General features: G+C 36.3%; 1 protein-coding gene across 1 annotated transcript in view; it reads right to left on the bottom strand.

Annotated features, from left to right (window-relative positions):
• The window catches only part of LOC150099060 (uncharacterized), a 94,121-nt gene extending 92,838 nt beyond the window's left edge, over positions 1-1,283 (bottom strand). The window contains exon 1 of the mRNA XM_090405804.1: positions 221-1,283. Within this exon, the coding sequence (XP_090261930.1) occupies positions 221-1,017 (797 nt within the window). The 5' untranslated portion in view covers positions 1,018-1,283. The remainder of the gene's footprint in view (positions 1-220) is intronic.
• Between the last annotated feature and the right edge of the window lie 22,875 nt (positions 1,284-24,158).

The following is a 24,158-nucleotide window of genomic DNA, read 5'->3' as shown; positions in this document are numbered from 1 at the left end:
ATACACAATTCCTCTTTCTAAAAATCTGTAGTAGTAGTAGTACTATTAACAATTCATCAACTAACCTCAGACATCCCTTAACCAGTTTAACCAATCTGGGTAAAGGTTATCTCAGATATGTATATAAAATAAATAATAAAATTTCTCGTTCTTAATCATTCACATATCAGGTCAAATGCTGAAATCATGATCGAAGAAAATAACAAACAGGAATACTTACGTCATGAAATCATAAATTTCATTCACAGGTAAACTACCAGTTTTGCTATTTTTCAATGCCATTGCAATGAGACAGCTGTATGAGTATGCAGGTTTCGGGTAAGTAGTATCGGGCTGGCTTTTAATAGGTTTGTTAGTAAGAGTTACTTTTGACTTCTGCTTAGACTTGGGACTAACATTTCCAGAGTTTCTTTGTGTCTGCTGCTGAAGTCCAGCTTGAAGTTGTATGTGGGATGCGGTGGCCAAAGTAACATGTTGTGGACTGGGTGAAGGCGTGGGAACTGCCACTGTTAGGTTCACCTGAGGTTGTCCATGTTCAACCTGTGGCACCAATGTCGCTGTAGTGGTAATGACCTGCACTGTAGTCGAGTTAGGTAGCGACCTTCCGTCTGTACTCACTGCATCGTTAGTTTGTGACATCGGGGTTTCCGAAGACGATAATGAAACCTCCGCGGAAGACGACACAGTAGTAAACACAGGGGTATGAACTGAGGGCTGAAGTAACGTGACAGGGAGTGCAGTCTGCGGATTTACCAGAAGTCCGCCTGTTCCTTCGAAGTCCGTACTAAAACCATATAAATGATTGCTATTTAACCATCCCGTACCAGCGCCTTCGGAGAGTTCAGAATCGAGCGTTGATTCGACAAGATCCATGGGAACTACAGGAGTTAAGGCAGTTAAAATTGGTGCTTCAGGAGATGCAGGTAAGTCGGAAGCCGAAAAGTATTCTCCTATATCTGTCCTGATATCGGAATCAATCATATCTTGCAACTTAAACGAATCACCGTATAAATCCATGATTGGGAGAAAACTGGGAACTAGGTAGTAGATGGTTGAAATCAAACAAAGCACCGTGTTGCAGCACTTGAAACATACGAATGCACAATCAGATAAGATGAAATGTGCCTAACCTAGCACATGCGAATGCAGTATATCGGCAGTTTACTCGTCCAAATGTTATAACCAGACTCACAAGATACACAGTAAAAAAACCCTACAATTGAAAACACCACCATGAGCAAACCATTTGTAGCGGTGACAAGGCAAGGCCGACAATGCCATACATGAAGCACTCTCTCTCTCGCGCACTTACCTGGCCTCTCGCATTTATTATTAGGACTCTAGTTACAATACAGACTTAAAACAATAAAGCCATGTTGATTTTCAACAGAATAAAATATCCCATTTCTCTTAATTGGTTTGTAATAAACGATTTCACGTAGTAAAAGTACGTTGTAACCCCAGGACAAAGAGAGGAGAACATTTGAACAAACCGCTACATCATTGGCGGGATATTATCACATGATCAGGAACTTCTATTTCGTTGGTCCATTTGTGCAGAAAGGTCTAGGCGGGCTGTAGAGACGTTATGTGACGGGCATATGACAGCTGTTGTCATTGATATTACCAAAATCCGCCATAGTTACCTGATTGTAAATACAGACTAAAATGGTGGTGCCTTTGTTGGCACAAGGTTGGAAGTGACCAACATAAACTTTAATTTTTATAATCACTATAAGAATATCGCCAAAATAAAATTAACTGCACCATATCTACAGCAGTCGAATTACTTATTTAGCACACAGATCGTTGCAGAATTAATTTGGTTGCAATAGCTATTAAAGAGCAAAGAATTTTCTCATACCTGAAAATTAAATGTATTCGTTATCCTATTTTTTTTGTATTAAATTTTTTTATTTGAATAAAATTCACATGTCACAAAGACTGAATGTCAGACATTTTGTATTCAAGAAGAAAAAAATAATAATAATATATAAATAAAAAATACGGATGCAACTATTTATTATGAAACAATTTTGTATAGAATGATAAATCATCTAATGCTTATTTCCCGAAGAGCGTATCCGTCAGCCATAACTTTTATTAATGTCAGGCCTCCCCATTCCCAACTTCACCATTCACTATCACCCTGAGTACACTTTTTGGGTTGAAAGGCAGTGGAAACACGATAGACAACTGGCACTAATTCGTGTTCCTAATCGGAACGAATGTTGTACTTATGCCGTTCATTTTACTGATGATTTTCCAGTTGCAAAGATAAAAATAATTCAAGGAGGAAAACCCGGCATATTAGTGATTTTTACTGGCACCCAGAGAAGAAGGTACAGCAGAGAAGTGGTGCCACTATTTCGTGTAACTAACATTATATTGTTGTCTGAAATAGTGCAAGTTTTGCTGTCGATTTTCGTGAGTTCGCGTGATCAAAAATCTGAGATTCTGGGGTAAAAAATCCAAACAGTTCCTCTAGTAGGCTGGAATCAAAACGATCTTTCTTTGGGCGGCCTAGAGCTATAGATAACAGACCGTTCTCAGATCGATTCCAGTCGCCGACTAGAGGATGAAAAAGGGCGAGAAAAAGTTATTCCAGTCAAGTGACTAGAAGTAAACCCATAAATTTTTCATCTGCTGATCTAGTGTCATGGACGTGCACATAAGTAAAATTTTATTTCTAAATAACTTTTAGAGAATATCTGTATTGGGATCACTAATGGTCTGATAGTCTGGCCCTAGATCTAAGGTAGCAGGTTGGTTAAGGCATTACCTAGAGTACGTGAAAATTTTGGGAACCTAGACTTAGGATTTATAAAATATAAAAGGGTATTGTGTAGCAATATAGCAATTTCTGGTTCAATGCATCTCAGTACAGCAGCCAGCTAAAGATAGATGGCACATGTTTCCCCCCACACACACACGCACAAACTCACAAGATTTCAGTCCTCAGACTGAACCCTCACAATTTGAGGTGGGAGATGCATTTTATTGCCTGGCATGAGACTAACCCCCCCTGCTTATTGGGGATTGAAGTAGCTTGAAAAAATTACATGTTGGTCTCTATAGCAGTGTTTCCAGATTATGTAAAAAGATTTAAAAAAAAAGTCAGCTAACGTCTTTTTTGTTCCTGTATAGGGAATAGGCGAGGCCGTTTTAGTCCTATGTAAAAAAAATATAATATATATATATACATAGAATTAACAAAAATAGAAAAATATCCTTAGTCCTCCTGTGGCACTAATGAACTAGAAGTTTAAAATCACCTCTGTATGGAGATGAATAAAAAAACACACAGACAAAACACTGTAAGAGTTGCAGAAAATGGCATAGAAATAGATGGTACCACATATCTTCCATCTTCCATGGTGTTGATCTTCCATCTTTGTTAAAGATATTGCCTAGGATTTAAACTGATCATCGATTTCTATATACTGTCAAGTAGGATGTCTCCAGTTTCTGCCACAGCACTTCCTACTTGTTCAGGAGCACAAATATTTTTCAAGTTTTGATTTTTTGGTCCTTAAGATTATGTACTACCTTTGTGGTGATTTCCTGGAAAATAGTTTTGTTTTCTTTTAGGAGACCAATATTATCAGCAAACTTTGGATGATTTATTCTTCCTTCTATTCTCACCGAAATTTCACAATTCTGAAGCCTTGGAGAATACGTCGTAAAATCATTACGACATATAGGGCTAAAATAGCCTATCTACTACATGGAAATAAAAGGCGTTATCGATCTATTATATATTTAGTAAGAAAACACATTGTGTCGTGAAACTTGTTTCAGTTTAGTGTATATACCTGCTTGCAGACAAGTCAATGGTCACCCCATGACCAAGGTGTATCATGCCATGTAACTAGTCACGTGTTTGTAGCTGGTATAAATTGGACGAATATGATGCGTCCAAGTCAGTGCAATTATGTATACCAATGAAATCACTGTGAGAAGGGAACTGACGGAGTTTGAAAGATGCGTTATGATAGGATGTCATATTGTAGGTCTATTTATAAGTCAAATTGTTCACAACTTGGGCCATTCCAGGTCAACAATCAGTGATACCATACCATGATGACAGCGACGTGTCGTTTTCATCCCAACGCACCGAGATTTGTCGGCCGACACGTTGAATGAGAAGTTCCGGGCATCGACGGGAACAGGAATTCTCCACAAAAACAGTGACAACGAAGGCTCACAACATGGGCTTCCATGGTAGGAACCCAATATGCAAGCACCATATTACCCTAATCAACATGAACCGTCGTTTTTAGTGGAGCAAAGATCGTGTACTGTAGAACTTGGAAGCTTGGACAGCTGTTATGGAGCGACGAATCACACTACACCCACTACTGAGCAGATGGACGAGTGTGGAGTGTGCCTAGTGAATGTCTGTTATCAGAATGCGTAACCCCAACTATGAAATTGAGTGGTGGCGATGTGAGGAGGGATTTTATGGTCCTGTTTTTCCTGGTTACTCCGAGAGGTATCTGATTATAAACAACGCAGTGCTTCCTACTTTCTTGTGTTTCTACGGAACTGACTATTGTCCCTTTCAGCAAGACAATGCACCATTTAATAATGACTCTGCTGAAACTGCATGGTTCGTGGAATGAACGTCACAACACTTGACTGGCCTCCACAGAACCCTGATCTCAACCCTCTTTAACATCTGTGGGAAAGAGCATTGGATGAGGTCAAGGGATGTCTGCCCCACAACATTCAAGGACTTCATTACATGCCTACAGGAAGTATTGGTCCAAAATTCCCATTGATGGCTATCGTACGCTCGTGGAAAGTATGCCCCGTACGATTGCTTCAGCCATTGCAGCGAAAGGAGGTTCTACATCTTATTAAGGTGAGTGCCATGCCTATTTGTTCCTTACACTATGGTGTCCGTTTCGTGTGTATACGTGTATACAGCAAACCATCGATTAACGCGTCTCCGACTAGTGCGTCATTATTTTCTATATCCAAATGCAATTAATGTTCTTCTAAAATTCGATTAGTGCGCCTATATATATCTTAAACATATAATGTTAGATTTAAAAAATTTTCTATCTAAAAGTTCAAAAATCTGGCTTTTATGGCTAACTATTTAAAAAAAAAAAAATCACTCAGCAGGAAAATAATTTAGTTACAAATTTACCGCCAAAATGTATGTCATCTGCTATTAAATAGCATTTTTGTGATCATATCTCGTGTCTCCTTTGCAATTGTTTTCCTTACTTTTTTATTTTAAAGTATTTTTCCAACCATTAATCATGAGTAAAAGAATTAGTGAGCAAAAAAGTGGAAATTTTAAAAAGATTCGGAAAGTAATCTCATTGGAAGAAAAACTTGAAATACTAAAGAAAAATGAACAAGGTGAGTCCAGATCAAACACAGGACAAGAACACAAAATGGGTGAATCAACTATAAGAGCAATTTTAAGCAAAGCTACTAAATACAAAAAGAAAGGTAAGCCTGCTTCAAGTTCATCATGCATGCAGACCACTAGCAATCAATGTACTATAATGATTGAATTAGGGATACTTCTACTTCGATCTACATGGATCAACGATTGTAACCAAAAACGGATCCCGTGAAGCACTGACCAAATACATTCACAGGCGAAACTGAAAGTGCAGATAAGGAGATGGCCGCAAATCATCCAAAGATTTTGAAGAAAATTGTGGAAGGGGACTACTGGGGCCAACAAAATTTAATGTCAATGTAACCAGCCTTTTTTTTGGAAGCGAATGCCGTCCAAGATTTTTTTGGACAAATCAGAGAAATCTCAGCCTGTTTATAAAGGCTCAAAGGATAGAATGTCTCTTCCATTAGGTGGCAATGCCGAAGGTGATCTAAAGTCAATCCCATGGTAGTTTATAGGGCACAAAATCCTAGGGCCCTCAAAGGCATTAATCAAGCTTCCTTCCCCTTATTTAGAAGTCCAACAAGAAAGCATGGATTACCAAGCTTTAATCGTATGATGGTTCACATTTTCGTCCAACATGCGAGAATTTTTGCAAACGAAATAATCTTGATTTTTAAAGCTCTGCTTATTTTAGACAACGCAAGTGGTCATCCTATTTCTCTTGATTCATTGTGTGAGAGCATTAAAGTGATGTTTTTACCGACAAATACCACTTCTTTCATACAACCTATGGACCAGGGGATCATCGCAACAACCTTTAAGGCATACTACCTGAGAAGAACATTTAAACAGGCAATAGAAGCAACATGTAGAGAGAATTCTATGATATTAGTAGAATTCTGGAAGAAATTTAATGTTAAATCTGCTATTGAAAATATTCATCAATCTTGGAACGAAATTACTGCTAGCAATATGCGAGCCATTTGGAATCACATTCTTCCACACTGTGCAAATGAGTTTAGGGGGTATTCAAATGAAAGGGATAGTGCTGTTGAGGAAATTGCCAATCGGACGTGAACTAGGTTTTAATGAGATTGACAATAACGTTCAAAAGTTAACTAAATCACATTCTGAGGAATTGTGTGATTCCGACCTGCTAAATTTAGATGGACAGCGGGAAGATCCTGAGAAATATAAAGAAAATTTAACCACTGAAGTCAGCCAAAAGAGATTTCACAGAACCAATTTGAAAATATTTTTCGTACCATCGAAATTTTAAGTAATGCTTAGAGGCTGACCCCCGATGAAGAGAGAATCCGTATAATTTGCAGAAGAGCAGAAAAGGCAATAGGGCTATACCGTCAGTTGTATGAAAAAAGAAACAGAATGCCCACCAAACTACGTTAATTCAATTTTTTGTTACAAAGTAGAATAACAAATTTATCTTCTTGAATAAGTTTTATTGTCTTTCAGCTTCATGGTTTTCCTTTAACTAGGCCCACATGGATGTACCAGATTTGCTGCCTAATATTTCGAACAAAACTTCAATTTGAAATAATAACAATCATCTCATCCATCTGACACAAACTGCATGATTACTTCTATCATAAGTGATACTTTTGCAGTTATCAGATCTCACATTTCATCACAAAAAAAAGAAAATATCTAATCGCAGATAACATATTTTCTGATGGTCTCTGGCAGGAAATTTCAATACCTCATTCTCTGTATCCATTTGCCATATTTATCACCTTGAAAACTAATTTATCATCTACCAGATGCTGTATGTCAGTAACCTCTTTCCATTTACATATCTGAAGCTTGATTTTCTTCGATTTTATTATCAAAGGCGTGAGATTATCTTACTTGAAGATGTGAGCCCTCTTAAAAATCCAAACTGACTTCCCCTTGGTGAAAACTACCAAACCTGCTTCATATTGCTAATTTTTTTTCTGTTTTGCATGATGAAAAAATTCCACCTCTATAAGAAACGATGCTCTTTGTTGGGAGACTTTCTGATTTTCTGATGTATGTATATATAAACTTACTATACCACCTCAGGCTCCTACTATCCAATCAACTAATCAAGTTATAAGTAATAGAAAGCTTAGTGATCTTCTAACAGTCTCTAACAATACCCTCAAATTAACAATTCGAATATTGGAAGATAAAGAAATGGCCGCCTACTAATTCCAAAAGAAATAGCAAAATTAGCAAGTAAATTTAAAAACATTTATTTGGTTGTAAAGCGCTATTTGACATAATATGTAAAGGATGACAGAACAAAAAAATTGTCATTCATAGCTCATGCAGATAAAGCCTATTTCCATTTATGAAGAAGAGGGCCATGATGGTGGAAATAGTCACTGCTTACTGGCAATTTTATAACGCTATGATCTCAGATGAAAAGAGTGGTGATGGGTAGCCCGATGCATCGTCAGTGACATTTCCTTTTTCATTATTAATGAATATGTAAAGAAATAACTTCATCTTAGGAATTTTAAATGATATTTTATCAGAAGCAGCATGGGATGATTTCTCAACTGCCTGCAGTGGTGGCAACTATACTTATTACCTGCATTTTCTTTTCCCTCCAGTTCTTCAAGAATGCAATTGAAATATTTTTTAAAAAATCAGCTAACGCCTTTATATTCCCATACAGTAATAGGCGAGGTCGTTTAAGCCCTATCTAATTTTTTCGAGACTGAGGAGGAAGTTTAATCTCCACCGGTAGCCAATCAGGTCAAAGACTATCATTAATTATACACGATATCCGGTGAAAGCCGGCGGAAAAGTGCCGCCATCTCGTAATCCCTAATCCTCTCATCATACTTACTCTCTACGGTCGATTTTATTGAGTTTTAAAGGACGAAAAACCCGCTTTCCCCTGCCAGAGATCAATTAATTCAGGAACCGGTGTATAAAAGGCTTGCTTACCTACCGGAGACTAGAACTGAACTTACGACAGTGTTTCTTTGGGCGGTCTAGCCCCATGGACATTGAGAAATTCTCAGTTGACAAAGATATTGGAATTGCTTGTGAGTAGGACGGTAAATTCACGTTTCAGCTCTGGTGTAATTTGAAAGGAGTGAAGGACGGAAAATAGTTCTGCTGCATAAAGGAAGCTTAAAGGTGAGGTAGCAAATTATAGACCAATCAGTATCTCAAAGGTAAAAGTATAGGAGAAGTTGTTCAGACAGATTTCTATAATGGTTGGATAGAAATAGGATACTTTATGGGAGATAGCATGGCTTTGCAAAGGGTCGTCATGTCGGTAATTTACTGACTTTTTTAGTAATAGAGTGAGAGCGGAGTTCGATAAAGTGGCAGCACGATGAGTAAGCTAGATTTTTACAAAGTTTCATGTTCATCCCCCCCATTTATTCCAATTTGCGTAACAGAGTTCCATGTACGACTTAAGTCAGGGATAAGGCGGAGCTCATTTATCCCTGCCTTACGTCTGAAGAGAGGTGGGCAGCAGTCAAGGGTTTTTAAGAGAAAGCATACAGCAGAGAGCAGCTGCTATCTAGTTACCCTAAATCATAACACTCATTTTGTTGTCGTAATACTGTGAACTATACAGTCCATGTTTTGAGATGAGGGGTAAAAAATTTCTGGGAAGAAGAAACCTTACATCCCTCTACCAAATACTAACTCTTGACCCGGCCGAAAAACGGCTGAGAAAAAGTTCCTTTATTTGGCAACTAAGATCGAACCTATAACGGTCTTTCTTTGGGTGGCAATACAGGCATCACTACTTATTGATTTATAAAATAAATAAACTCACCCCCCAGCAAGTTTCATTCGTCAAACTAACCCAGAATCTTTAATAAATAATAAATAAACCAGCTAACCCCTTTTACTCCCTTATAAGAATAGTAGGTGAGCCTTTATACCCTATCCAGCTTTGGAGACGGAGTGGACAGTTCCAGGGGAGAATGCTGGTCTTGAAATTCATGCTTGCTCTTGTTATCATTCAGGGAGTGAGAGGTGTGATTGAGGTCTGGTTAGCGGAATAATGAATTACTGACCATTTAAAACTAAAAAAAAAAAAAATCAGCTAACGCCTTTTTGTTCCCATATAGGGAGTAGGCGAGGCCGTTTTTTTAGCCCTATCTAACTTTTGGAGACTGAGTGGGCAGTTCAATCTCCACTGGTAGCCAATTAGAGATAGCTGGCCCAAGGCAACCACTAATTAAACGACATGCAGTGAAGAAGGCAGCTACTAAGTGGCGCCATCTGGTGGTCCCTAACCCTAACACAATATTTTTAATGTCTGAAAATAGTGTGGGTTCGACGGCCGATTTTCTTGAGTTTTCGGGAAGAAAAACCGCTAGCCCGTGCCAGAGATCGACTAACTCTGGAACCGATCGAGAAAAGGCTTGGAAAAAGTGCCTCTAGTTGGCGACTAGATTCGAACGCCTTTCGTCGTGCAGTCAAGCGCTGTAGAGTGCAAACGTCACATCTCCTGAGCTACACAGGCTCCCCATTTAAAACTATTATTTAGAAATTTATGTACATTTAATCATACAAATACATTTATTTTACAAATGATATTCTATCTTTTTCAATTTAGCTACTTGAATATAAATTCTACCCTACGGTTCTTCTTTATGAACTGGTCAATAGCATCGTCATAAAAAGTTGGTTGTAACTTATTTTTCCCAAGCAACATGCACACTTGTAAAGGCTGGCTGAAGCTCACTGGCTAGAGCTACTTTAACTGAGTATCGCTTGTGTTTAAGAAGACATGAAGGGAGCAGAAGTGGCTATGCGTGCGCATGAAATCACAGTGCTGTAGCGAGGACCTGGAAGCTCCCACAACCGAGCAAGCCAAGGTAGCTTTGACTAGACGAGCAAGCATCGGCCTTCAATACACAACGCAAAGCTCAATTATTGCTGTGCAAGCTTAAGACGTCTTCTGTCTACAAAAATAAAAGCCTAAATGGAATGCTTATAAATGCATGCATTTATGAACAAATAAATATTACTTCTTTCTCAATTAATGAGCTTGTGCAGCAAGCATGGAGAATTCACCCCTGGATAGTTCAATCTCCATCAGTAGCCAATCAGAGATAGCTTGCCCATGTCTATCACTAATTATATAGGGTGAGGTGAAGTATAGTAGATGAGGCCTTTATACCGTATATAGCTTTGGCGACTGAGTGGATAGTTCAATCTCCACCAGTAGCCAATCAGAGATAGCAAGCCAATGTCTATCACTTAGTATACACGGCCACTGATGAAAAGACCGACAAACAAGTGCTGCCATCTCTTGGTGCCTAACCCTAACAGAATATGTTACTGTCTGAAATAATGTGGGTACTATGGTCGGTTTTCTTGAGTTCGATTAATTCGGGCACTGGTCGAAGATTGGAAAAAATCCCTCAAGTCGCCGACCAGACTTCAACCTAAGTTAACTTCTAGCGACCAAGCGTCACTTCCACTTAGCATACAGAAGCCTACGCAGAATCTTTTTAGTCCTAAATTTTGGAAATTGGAAGGTGGCTGGCCTCCAATTGGTTGGGTTTGCAATCGACGATTTATAGAAGCCTCATCAGAAATGAGAACAGTCACTTCAAGCTATTACCTTATACTGCTAATCCTAATTGGTATTATTGTTGTTAATGAGTTCTCTGTGGTCGAGTTTTCTCTGGGATTAATAAGCTGAGTTTCCAGGAAATTTTTTTTCTGTGCCAAAAGTCATCTAACTAGTGAAATAACTGACAAAAAAAAAATGATCGGCAACTGAAATCTAATCTGTATTTTTATTTTTTTATTTTTTTTAGCCTTAGCGTTACATGGTGACGCCATTAAACTAACAGCTATTTTTGTTTTTCTAGAAAAATTGAAATGGCAACACTATATTCAATAAACGATGCATATAAATTTGATATTAAAAATCTACAGCGTATTTTGGTGCTGCTTCGATTGAAGTTCGAACAACTGCTGACAGAATCTCGAACAGATCAGTTAGTCTGCAAATGCCTGCAAAACATTACAACAATCCCTCGATTAATGCGCTCTTTAAAACAGGCTCATTAATCGAAAACGCACTAATCGAATATAATAACCTATGGGAAAATGTATAATTCGCTCCTCAGATTTCTTTTCTGACCCTTAATTTTTTTTTGTAAAAGAATTAAGATATGTCTCAGGGCCTAGTTAAAGGAAAACCATGAAGCTGAAAGACAATAAAACGTATTCAGAATATAAATTTATTATTCTGCTTCTTAACAAAGAATTGAGCTAACGTAGTTTGGCGGACATCCTGTTTCTTTTTTTCATACAACTGACGGTTTGCCCTATTGCCTCTTCTGCAAATTTTACTGGTTCTCTCTTCACCAGGGTCAGTTTCTAAGCATTGCTGCTTAAAAACTTCGATTATACGAAAACAATTTTCAAATTGTTTCTGTGCAACCTCTTTGGGCTTGTCAGTGATTAAATTTTCTTCATGTTCTTCAGGATCTCCCGGCTGTGCATCTAAATTTAGCAGGTGGGAATCACTCAACTTCTCAGAATGGGATTTAATTAACTTAGATTCATTTGAAAAGTCTCTAAAATCATTTGCACAATGTGGAAGAATGTGCTTCCAAACGGCTAGCATATTGCTAGCAGTAATTTCGTTCGACTTTGCGACTTTATAACCAGGCTGAGATTTCTCTGATTTGGTTAGAAAAGTCTTGGAAGGCATTCGCTCCCAAAAAAAGGCCAATTTCATCGACATTAAATATTTGTTGATCACAATAGTCCCCTTCTTACACAATTTTCTTCAATATCTCTGGATATCTCCTTATCTGCACTTGCAGCTTCGCCTGTGATTAGAACTTTATGTAAGTTATTTCTCTTTTTGAAACGCTGAAATCACCCATCAGTAACGTCGAATTCTTCTTTTCCATCACTGATAGCTCTTTCTTTCCAGGTTACAAAGAGACAATGCTATTGATTTAATAAGACCAGTGTTTAGCGGGATCCGTTTTTGGTTACAATCTTCGATCCATGTAAAAAGAAGGCTCTCTAATTCAATCATTATAGTACTTTGATTTCGAGTGCATGCATGATGAACTTGAAGCAGCCTTACCTTTCTCTTTGTATTTAGCAGTTGATTCACCCATTTTTGTGTTCTTGTCCTATCTTTGCTCTGGACTCGCCTCGTTCATTTTTTTTTTATTATTTCAAGTTTTTCTTCCAATCAGATTACTTTTCGAATCATTTTCACACTTCTATTTTCTGCTCACTAATTCTTCTACTCATGATTAAAGGTCAGGAAAATCATTTAAAATAAAAAAGTATGGAAAACAATTGCACGAGATATGATCAGTAAAATGCTATGTAATTAGCAGCAGATGACATAAATTTTGGCGGTAAATTTGGAACATAGTGTACATGGAAATAGTGTAGTATGCCATTAAAAATAACTTTGTAAAATGTTTCAAATCGGTAACTAAATTATTTCATTCTGATGAGTGATTTTTTTAAATAGTTAGCCATAAAAAATGTATAGATCGAAAATTCTTAAAATCTGTAACATTTATTTTTAAGATGCATGTAGGCGCACTAATCTTATTTGGGTATCGAAAAAAAATGACGCCCTAATCGAAAACGCACTAATTGGGGCGCATTAATCGAGGGATTGCTGTAATTTCTTGGCTATATTTCTCACATCATTCTTAGAACAAACCACTACTTGTCTTCATTTGACTGCTTTCCATGCACGATGAGGAAGCTGCAGCTAAGATATATTTCTACTGAATATATGATTTGGCTTCATACCTACTGAAATGTCTGTAGAATATCTCCTTGGCAGTAATCTCTATTATTGATTTGAGGATAAAAGACATTGAAAGTAAGCAAAGGATTGTTAAAATAATGTAGAGAACCAACCAGTCATTATTTCTATATTCTTTTGGTCTTCACAGTATCGGAATTTTGAATTCAGTAGAAAAATTTGTATTTTGTTCCTTGGAAATAATGAAAGTACGCCTTCCGCAGAAAGTAATGATGCATATTACTAACCAAGCCTTTTAAATCCAATATTAATTGGGTGCAATGATATAGCAATAACTTGGAATTCTTCCTATATATCTAAAATTATCTAAATTTAGTCAAATTTTCCCATAATGGTAGTAGTATTGGAAACACACTAGTTTTTTATTTTCATTATTTTTTATTTATTATTTTTTTACAAATGAAATTTCCTATTCAGTGCGATCAAAACATTTCAGTTCAAAACATGGATTCATTTTATCTTGGATCGTGAGATATGTTAGTTAGGTACGAATAATTTTGAGGAATTCAAAATTCCGATTTTATTAGGCTAAAAACGTTATCTCTTTCGGGATATAATCGAATCTCAATAAACATTTAAAGGAATGTTTAATTGCATTAAGAAAATTTAACTAGCGAGTAATAATAATAAAAATAGAGACATAAGCATGTCTCCAGTGATTTGACTATGCTATTATATTATAAGAATATAATAATGTATAATATGTATATTTTATAGATGTACGTATGTGTATATAATGATGATACATTACATAACGTTTTGTAACTGTGCATATCGTAACCTGGACGAGATGTTTCTCTTAGGTTACACATATGCTTACTCAGAACTTCGAATTGTTATATGAAGCTTAGAATAAAGATATGGATGCGATAATTTAAAAACAAAATCAGTGCCTTATCATCCCTCAAAAGGAGTATGCATGTCAATCTCCACCTTATGTATATTGGAAGTAGCATTGAGTTTGTGGTGCCCTAAACAAAGGTGATGTTCCTCCTTGGTGTATTTCATAATACTGTAAAGTATTTAATTTTTTTAAAATTACGAATAAGCATATGAGGCCAGGATATGTTTATGAATTGCGTTCGCTTTCTACTTTGCATGTTTGAAAGTTGAAAAGCTGATGTTTCTGGGAAGTATCACCTACATTTGAAACTCATTAATGCACTTTAAACTGAAAACAAGGCCCCTATAAACGTTCCGCCAATCTTTAATGCAATTCCAGAAACGATCTTTCCAAATCAAAAGTAAATGTTCAACAGTCAGCTGTGCAGCTGTTGTGAAGATGCCGATGTACCTAGTAATCCTAATTTTTCGCTCATGAGAGTTTTTTAGTCGAATGTGTAAGTTGTCGGTAGAGCCGGCCCTGCATTCATCAGAGATACCCACTCACACAGACTGCACATTCACACATGACATAAGTTTAAAAGCCCAAGTTCCTTTAGACAGAATAATCTTACTTGTTATTTTTTCGCCAAAGATCATCTAGATCTGGAATGGACAGTAAATGGCTGAAGTTGCTATGAAGATGAGCACGAAATTCCGAAATATGTAGTACAACATAGAACGAATATAAGCAACTGAGAAGCATTGAATAGATGTTTTGGGCTATCAACGTTATTATGATAAAATTTATTACAAAATTAGTATCAATTCGTCATATTTCTAATAGGAAAGTAAGATACGTATCAAATTATATACATATACAAAAGTTGTTATTCTGATATCAAAATTTTATAATAATAAAAAATACAGTGCCTTTATCCTTTGAACTTTATATCACAATATAACTAACATATGCCAATTCGGATACACTGAGTCAAGTTGAGAAACAGAAATAAAACAAAGAGATAAGGCAAACAAGAGCACTTCTTGCACAATATTTGATTAGCTATAACATATAACCATGCGACACTTTCACGATGAGAATACAATAAAAAATGAAAATGGAAAACAATTTCATGTTTATTAAAAGCAGAATTTTCTTCTCGGTATTTAAGTTATCTTGAAGTGAAGAAAATGTTTAGGTAAAATATTTAGATACGCAATGTGAATCGCGCGACATTGCGAGGAGTGAAGTGGATCCAAATAGAAACTAGACGGACTTCTTGGTGAAGTAGATAAGAGTGACTAAAGTTTCTGATTATTTAAAATAAGAGCCAACAGGCTTCATTTCGGCAATATAAAATGGCGATTTAAATAATGTTTCTGATTATATTTACTAGGGATTGAATGTCACAGCCATTAGAATGAAATGAGGAGTTAATGGAATTCAACTCTAGTTGTAAAAGCGCTTCTGCAGAACAATGAGGAAAGCCCAGCAGATACAGTATTTGGTGGTACCTGACTTTTGGAAAAGATGGCGAGAAGAAGCAGAACCGATGTTTCTTCATTTATTACTTTTCTTTCTGTAGACTGAGAATGAATATGAGTAAAAGTCTGAAAAGAAAAAAACTTATTGGATTCCATTTCAAACGTAAATCGATTTCTATGGTTTAAATTGAATTACAGGATGGACAGAACCCAGAGCTATGAGGATTACACATATGGTATCTGTTAATTGTACGTGTGTTTCTAGAAGCTTGCTTTATGAGGGATGTAAAATCTTGCACCAACATATACCCTCAGCTGAAATCTCTTATAAAATTTTCTCGAGCCTCCTAGACAATATTCGAAGCCAGATGTCATAATTGAATGGCAAATATCACGATGGCACTAAGGATATGCTAGAATTTTATGAATACTTCTGGTCTCATAAATGTTTGAAAGGAAAGAATTCCAAATAGTTAGGGTACCCATAGCGTCATAAGGAAGAATGATGACCGAGAGAATGAAGGATGTAAAAAAAAAATTATTTGGTATGGTGTAGGGCGGGGGTGCTCAGCCCGTCGATCGCGGAGCGATTTTTGGTCGATCTCTTGTGTATTCCTCCTTGCTTAGAAATTTAATTAAAACTGAAAACATAATATTTTATTATCATTATTTTGTGTTATTTTTAATTCGCTTTAAGTCTATTGCTATTGTTTATTTATTTTTCGTTAAAATTGTCAAATCAGTAATTTTCTTATAAGTCCGGGTAAATGAATTAATTTGGATCAATGGAAGTCAAACAGCGAGCCGAGTGAATACGATTATAAGCAAAGTGTAAAAACTCGATTGTAGCTTAAATATTAAATATTCCAAAGCACATTACATCGATTTTTTACTTACGTTAAGTGCCATGTGAATATTATAAAAAAATAAACTTTGTTTGTCTCGGTATAGTTTGTATTAGATGTTTTTGTAAATAACTCTTTTGAACCTGACTGTATATACTGCTTTAATAAGAATATGTTAGAGAGTTAAAAATAAAGGCAATGTTTTTGTCCCCGAAGCTGTACATGGCGGCATTAGAAAGATTGTTATTGAAACTTGTATGTATGAGAAAGGCTTGCTGGTTCTAAGTGTAAACATCTCCGAAGTCAGTCAGAAAGAGTTCAAACGACTTTCCGATAGCCGGCAATCAAAAGAAAGCGGAGGAGAACAAAAGGCGTGCCGAACTTGAAACTTAAGATGAAAGGCTCATGCCTATTCTTTGGGGGTTGCCAAACTTCATGCGAGATCTCAGAGGAGGCCTAATAAAAAGGGACTGAAGCAAGCAGAAGGGGTCCTGGTTCCAGAATTGCTGTCAGAGAGGAGGTCGCCCGGTCCAGAGTCGCCGTCAGAGAGACTGCCCGGATCCACGTTGCTTGAGAGAAACGTTTCCTGCTTCCAGAAAGGAGCTTCTCGGTTCGAGACGTCGCTAGACTACTTCTAGGCCGCAGACAAGGTTTCAAATTGCCGAAAGGAAGAGTTTCAATTGCCGGAGAAAAGTTTCCAGGCCAGGTTAATGTCAGACATTCACCAGTGTGTTGCGTTTTCATTACAATTTGAGGAATCAAATAACTTCACTGATATTGCTCAGTTAATGGTATTTATTCACATGGTATTTCAAGATTATTCAAGTAAAGAACTTTTGAAAATTATACCATTATTGGGAAGGACTAGGGGAGAAGACATTTTTTCGGCATTTGATGAATTTGTGAAACAACACAAACTTCCGCTTTTTAAACTTGTGTCTATTACTACTGATGGTGCTCCTGCAATGATAGGAAATAAATCAGGCTTCATTTCATTATGTCATGATGATCATTTCATTATGTAAAAACGATGACAAATATCCAGATTTTTTAAGGTACCACTGTATTATTCACCAACAAGTACTATGTAGTAATGGATTAAACACAAAAGATGTTTTGTATATTACATTTAAAATTGTAACTTCTGTTCGATGAAAGGCCCTGCAACAGCAGTTATTTAAATTACAGGCAGATGATGATAGGGGGACTTCTGTTGTACAATAATGTTCGCTGGCTTAGAAGTCAATTTTTAGAAAGATTTTTTGTATTAATTAACGATATAGAAATTTTTCTTGATGAAAAAGGATTTATCCACAATTGAGTGATAAAAGATGGTTGTTACACTTATCATTTTTAGTAGATTTCTGTATACGAAATTAAGTTATTTAAATTTAGAGTTACAAGGTAGAGATAAAAATTTAATTGACATGTTAAGTTCAATAAAAACTTTCCAACAATACTTACTTTTATTAAAGAAAAATATAAATTACCGCGAATTTAGACATCTCCCATATTTATTAAAATTTTTTGAACAAAATCAAGAAATGCTTCGCTATGATTTAAAAGAATTTATTCGTGAAATAGAATTAGTTGAGGAAGAAATAAATTCAAGATTTAAAGATTTTAATAAAACTGAAATGATTGTATCTTTTATCAATAATCCATTTCAAGAAAACTTGAACATCTCAGAAATTTCAAATAAAATTAGCGGGCTGTTTGATATAAACCAAGCTGAAGTAGAACTTGAGATAATGAACATTCAGAATAGTTTACATTTAAAATCAATACACAATGAAGTCATTTGGAAGTATGCACATGAAAAATTCCCAATATTAACTGATATTGCGCGGAAAATTCTGTCGTGTTTCGGATCGACATACTTATCAGAATCCGCTTTTTCAAATATGACATAAAAAATCAATTAAGAAACCAAATTACAAATGATCATTTGAATGATTGTCTGCGATTGGCCACTTCTTCATATCAACTTAACTATGAAAATATTGCGAGGTCTAAACAATGCCAAATTTTATATTAACTTTTTTTTTTTTTTAATCAACCAGCATTTCCTGTAACTTGTGAGTTTCAATCTGTTGTTTTTTCTAACTTTGGTTTTCCAAAATAGAGAAATAAATATTATATTCCAATATATATATATATATATTTTTTTTTTTTTGTTGTTGTAATAAAATATTTGTTGTATTAAAATAATTAAAAGTGATATATAAATTTTTAAATACACAAAGTTTTTAATTGTGTATTTTTTTTTTTAGCTGTTTATTTTTAGTTGTTTATTTGTGCGTAATCAGATATCAGGTTGGGGGAACGTGATGTATATAAGAGAGTAACTGATGTATATCAGAGAAATGTATATAAGAGAGATCGCCGAATAACTTTTTATAGAAAAGTAGCTCGCGTAGTAAAAAAGGTTGAAAACCACTGGTGTAGGGTGAACAACTTTTGAACATAAGGGAGATTGGGTCACGACAAATTTTAGCGAAATTTTTGGGACGTGAATCCTAAACTAATTGATAGGATGGTTTATATTTAAAATATACAAATAGCAATTTAAATTATAGCACATCAAAATATTTAATATAATTTTAAACATTTATACTTACATACAATTAAAATATCCATACTTCTTAGATTGAACTTATTAATATTTATCAACAGATGCTGCAGCAGTTTTGATTTTCTTGTCTCCTTTTGCAGTTTGTGCAAACGGCAAAAACTCTTGACAATCAAAATCAAAATTGATCACTTCCATGAGTTCTAATTAATTCTAAGCTACTTTGATTTCTCTGATCTGTCCATTTATTGTTCATCATTTATTGAACATTCTCTCAGTGTGAGCATTTGAGTCTGGAATACTTAACACAAAAACCTAAAATTTTACCAAGATTTGGAAAATTGATTTTCTTGTTATTTAATTGAGTGTTGTGAATATGGTGAATTCCTGATTTCACCATATTCACAACACTCACTGCACTACAAAACTCTTCATACAGATTGTCTTCATTCACAATATCAATATGAAATTGTTGATCAATGGCTTGCAAATGCCTGAAAGAAAGTTCACTGTCCAAATTTAGGGGCACAAGACAATGAATGGGATTTGCAACAGAAATCAAAATTCTTGGAAATGTACTTGTATAATGAACAGTAAAAACTAACAAAATCATATTTAATTTTTTTTTTGTCATAAAGTTTAAAATCTTTTCATTGGCATTACCACAAAAACTGTCATTTATCCTCTGTTGAATTTTACTACCTAAACATCGCATTATTCTGTAGCGTTCAATGATACTAAGATCTGCAGTTTCAAGGGATTTGGCACCTTGAACAAGTCTAGCACAAATGTTGAAAAAAAAATTAAGGTATACTTCAACAACACACTCCTTTTCTCGATCGTCATCACTGAATTGTTTTTTCAAGATTTTTGGATAGTCGTTGACATTTTTAAAATAACTCTTAATAGGTAACCAGTTCTTTATTAACCTATCTACAGCCGATGTCAAAGAAAGCCGCCGAGTAGGAACATGACGAAGAATTTCAGACCATTTTGCTTCTAGAAAATCAAAGAATGATTTTAATTCTTCTCTTTTTGCAGATACTGCAAAGTGTTCATAAATTTTTAAAACTATCATTTCGATATCAATATCCAATCCATCAGCGCTATGTTTGGTTGCATTATGCAAAATATGATTGCAGCAGTTTGCTTTAATCATGTTTTCAGTGTCTTCTGTGAGCAGCTTCATTACAGAATTATGTTTCCCGTAATTCACGTGTGCATTATCTGCACAATATGAAGTAACAATTTTTACACCTAAATTGTGCTCATCAAGGGAAGACTCTATCATGCCATGAATGGAGTTAGCTATCTCATCAACTTGCTCAATGAAGTCCAGTAGCCTGTTTTTTTTTTTGCCACTTACAGGGTCAAAATATCTCACAACTAAAGGAAACATCTTTCTATTTTTATAGTTCTAGGCATTAGTTGCGATTGAAAAAAAGTTGCTGGTTTTTGAAGGATCTTTTAAAACCTCGATAAAGTCCTGCACACTTCTTGGAGCCAGAACATTTTTCACAATTGCTTCTGCCTTTGTTCGACCACATGAAATCTTGTTGGCCAAATTCGAGTCATAGAAAATGTCCCTTGATACTTATTTGCGCAGTCCATGTTTCTATAACTGGTGTTGTGTTTTTCAGTGTGAAAAACTAACGCTCGCTCACCTGCAGTGTTGTTTAAGTCCTTACTTGTGTTACTGAAAAAGAGGTTCAAATTCCAAGATGTCTTCACATCTTTCTCTCTCTGTTTATGTTCTTCAGTGTTAGAGTGTTGCTTGCAGTCATTATCACCACCATCGGCGATACTGAAGTCACGTTTATATAATATTAGCTTTGGGAACGTTGGATGGCACGGGTTTTAGCCACGAGTACTGTTCTTTCCATTTCTTCAGATAAACACAAATATTTACATTTCTTTTTTGGTTGCCTTTTGACATTTCACCGTCACTATCCATCAGGAATATGGCACTCGATGTTCAAGGATATTGAAAATACTTTGAGAATGAATGCAGACACAACGGCTGGTAAGAACGCAAGATAGGAATCAGACAAACAAAATCCGGAAGTGTATATCGAAAATCGATATCAACGATTTGATTATTCCGAATAGGTATCGATTACTAAAATGGCGCTAAACGTTACAAGATCAACGCAACGATATAACATCTTTGCCGGAACACCCATGTATATTCGTTGGCCGGAACAGAATTGTATCGATTAGAATTTTCCAAACTATCGATATTAGTGTCAAATTGTATTTGGCGCTTATAATATACATGGAAAAATTAACAACAATAATTGATTATGAAAAATACGAAAGTGTTTGAAGATCAATACTGGAGACAGGATGATCCAAAAAATAAGCTAAAATACGGAAGTCACCGGTAAATACGGGAGAGTTAGTCACCCCAGTATGGTGACTATCATAAAACGGAAGACCAAGAAAGAAATGGAATGAGACCGGAAGAGGCCACCTGGCCTAAAATCCATGTTAGGAAGAAGAAGAAGAGACTATCATAAAACATGCTACAGATGAGTGGGTTATAACTTCAAGATTTTTCGGAGCAAAAGTTAAAAATATAGCACATGCAACTGAAAAACAGAAAAGCAAAAAAAGAGATCGTAATTCCAGTAGGTACGAACGACTTAACTAGCGATAAATTCAGTATGAAAGAGAGGTATGAAAGGGCTGTGGGAAGAAACAACAGTGAAGAGTTCAGAAAGTGAAAAGCCAAAGTATATTAAGTAGAGGTGGAGAATGAATTAAGAAGAAGGAGGCTATAATTGTAAACAATTCGATGCGTGGGCTGTGTAGAAGGAACGGGTGTAAGTGTTTTTGTGTGTGGAGTGAGTTCGAGGGAAGATTGGATTTATATAAGAGGGCTGATTGATTGTCTGATTTGGGATTTTATGGCGCAATGACAGTAAACGTCATACTGCGCCAGGACACAGGTTACATGCAGTACGCATCCGCCACCCCCCCCCTCCCATGCAACAACGCTTACACAGCCATTCCCATATAAGAGCAGTTTGGCATTATAACAGTGCCAAGTGGGAAAAGCTTCCGTAACTTCTATGCCTCAATCCCATTGTTGGACTATTGCTTCCGACCTTCCAACCCAAACATATGCACAGAAAGTAACACTAAAGTAATCCTTACTGGCATGGAAATATACATTCCCCACACTACTCTGAACTGCCATTCCGTAACTAAACTCTGGTTCTTCAAAAGATGTGTCAAGGCTGTACAAATGAAAAATCAAGCATACCATAACTGGCTAACATGAAGAACTATATCCTCCTTTAGTGCTTATGCTCGAAATAGATGCAAGAAAACTGTCAATACTTCCAAAACAGAGTTCGAAAGGGCAAAAAGCTGGAAACTAGAAGCCTGTCCAAAGGCAGCCGAGCCTTTTGGTCTTTCGCCAAAGCAACTGGTCGTAACTTCTGCCCAACACTATTTCCCACCCCTATAATAACCAAATGACTCTATTGCATCATCACCCACAGGAAAAGCCAATCTCCTGGTTTTACACTTTGCTTCCTATGCACACGCATAACTGACAATGGTAAATTCCCCTAACCTTTCCAGATACCCAACTTACAATGCCCCTATATCCTTTTGCCAGAAAGAGATCAGAAAAATACTGTCCAAATTAGACACAAAAAAAGTCTAATGGCTCTGATGGCATTCCTCCAAATATCCTGAAGACTTGTTCACCAGAACTGACTCCTATCCTATGTTGCATACATACACTCTCTTACTCCACTGGTCAATCCCACAGCCTGGAAATTGGCATATATTCAATCCATTCCCAAGATAGGCAACAAACCACTGCCGTTTAACTACCGCCCAATCTCACTCACCTCAGTCAGTCCTATCTAAAGTAATGGAGAAAATCATCAATTTCCAACTCCTACACTACCTTGATGGCACCCATCTAATAATACTGAGAGAAAATGGTTCTGTTTTGTGATAAATAAGACAGCTGGGTTTTACTAGCACTGAAATTGACGAAGTTATCTGAATAAACGACCACCAGTATGGATTCCTTCGCTGCCGATCAACAGGAGATCTTCATATGTCCCAATCTCTGGGCAAATGCCATGAAGACGTTTGGTGAATCTCAAGTGGTTGCGCTAAAAATCTCCAAAGCTTTGACTGGATCTGTCACACAGGCTTACTAAGCAAACTTCCATCGTTTGGTCTGTCTCAGCACTTCTGTTTTGGATTGGAAGCTTTCTGTCTGGACCATATGTGAGAGTGGTTGTTTCCTTATGCTCTCACCATTCAAGTAATGCCAGGTTTCCACGGGGCTTGGTTTTCTCGCCAACCCTCATCCTTCTATATATCAATGACCTACTTCAGTTGACCTCCAACCGAATACACAGTTTTGAAAATGACAGCACAGTGCACTCCTCCCTTTCATTTGATAAACCTTACTCTACACAACTCACCTCAACCTACAGAACATCAACCACCACTGCCCTCAATTCAAGCCATTCTCTAATGGGGTTCAGATATCCTCCTTAATTTATATGCAAGTAAAACCCATTTCTGTCTTATTTTTCACAAAAAAGAACCATTTTTCTCCCAGTATTATTATTGACAACACCAAAAGTTTCAGACAATTTGAGATTTCTCTTCTTGGAATTACCCTGACATCAAGCCTCTCCTGGCATAAACACATCACGACCATTGCATCCTCAGATTCTATAAAACTAGGATTTCTCTTTCGCTCAAGACGTTACTTTGCCTCTGACAGCTATTAATCTTATACAAATCACAAATCCGCCCAGCTATTGAATACTGCTCTCACATTTGGAGTGGGGCCCTAAGAGTTCCCTTAATAGCAGCACACAAGGTGGTGATAGGTAAATAGCTATAAGGAGATAAATTAACGAATAATATAAAATGTATATATACAAAGTTTAGCATCTACAATGTGGTATCTGCATATAAACAAATTTATAATCAAATGTCTGAAAAAATTAAAAAAAAACCCAGCTAACACCTTTTATTCCCATACTGGGAGTAGGCGAGGACGTTGTAGCCCTGTCTCTAATTTTTGGAGACTGAGTGAGAGCTGGAGATTGAACTCAGTCTCCAAATGTTAGGTAGGGCTAAAACGGCCTCGCCTACTTCCTTTATGGGAATAAAAGGCGTTAGCTGATTTTTTTTAATGTTCCGTAAAATTTACAAACATCACACGATTTGTACGAGTTTTATATCATCTGCCTGTCTGTATACATAAGCAAAAATGTCATTTCTCTC

The sequence above is a fragment of the Typopeltis vanoorti genome, chromosome 15 (genome assembly GCF_054136105.1).
Source record: "Typopeltis vanoorti isolate ZY-2024b chromosome 15, IOZ_Tvanoo_1.0, whole genome shotgun sequence".
Lineage (NCBI taxonomy): Eukaryota > Metazoa > Arthropoda > Arachnida > Uropygi > Thelyphonidae > Typopeltis > Typopeltis vanoorti.
The sequence above is the reverse complement of the archived record's forward strand: the minus strand, read 5'-3'. Positions and strand labels throughout refer to the sequence as shown.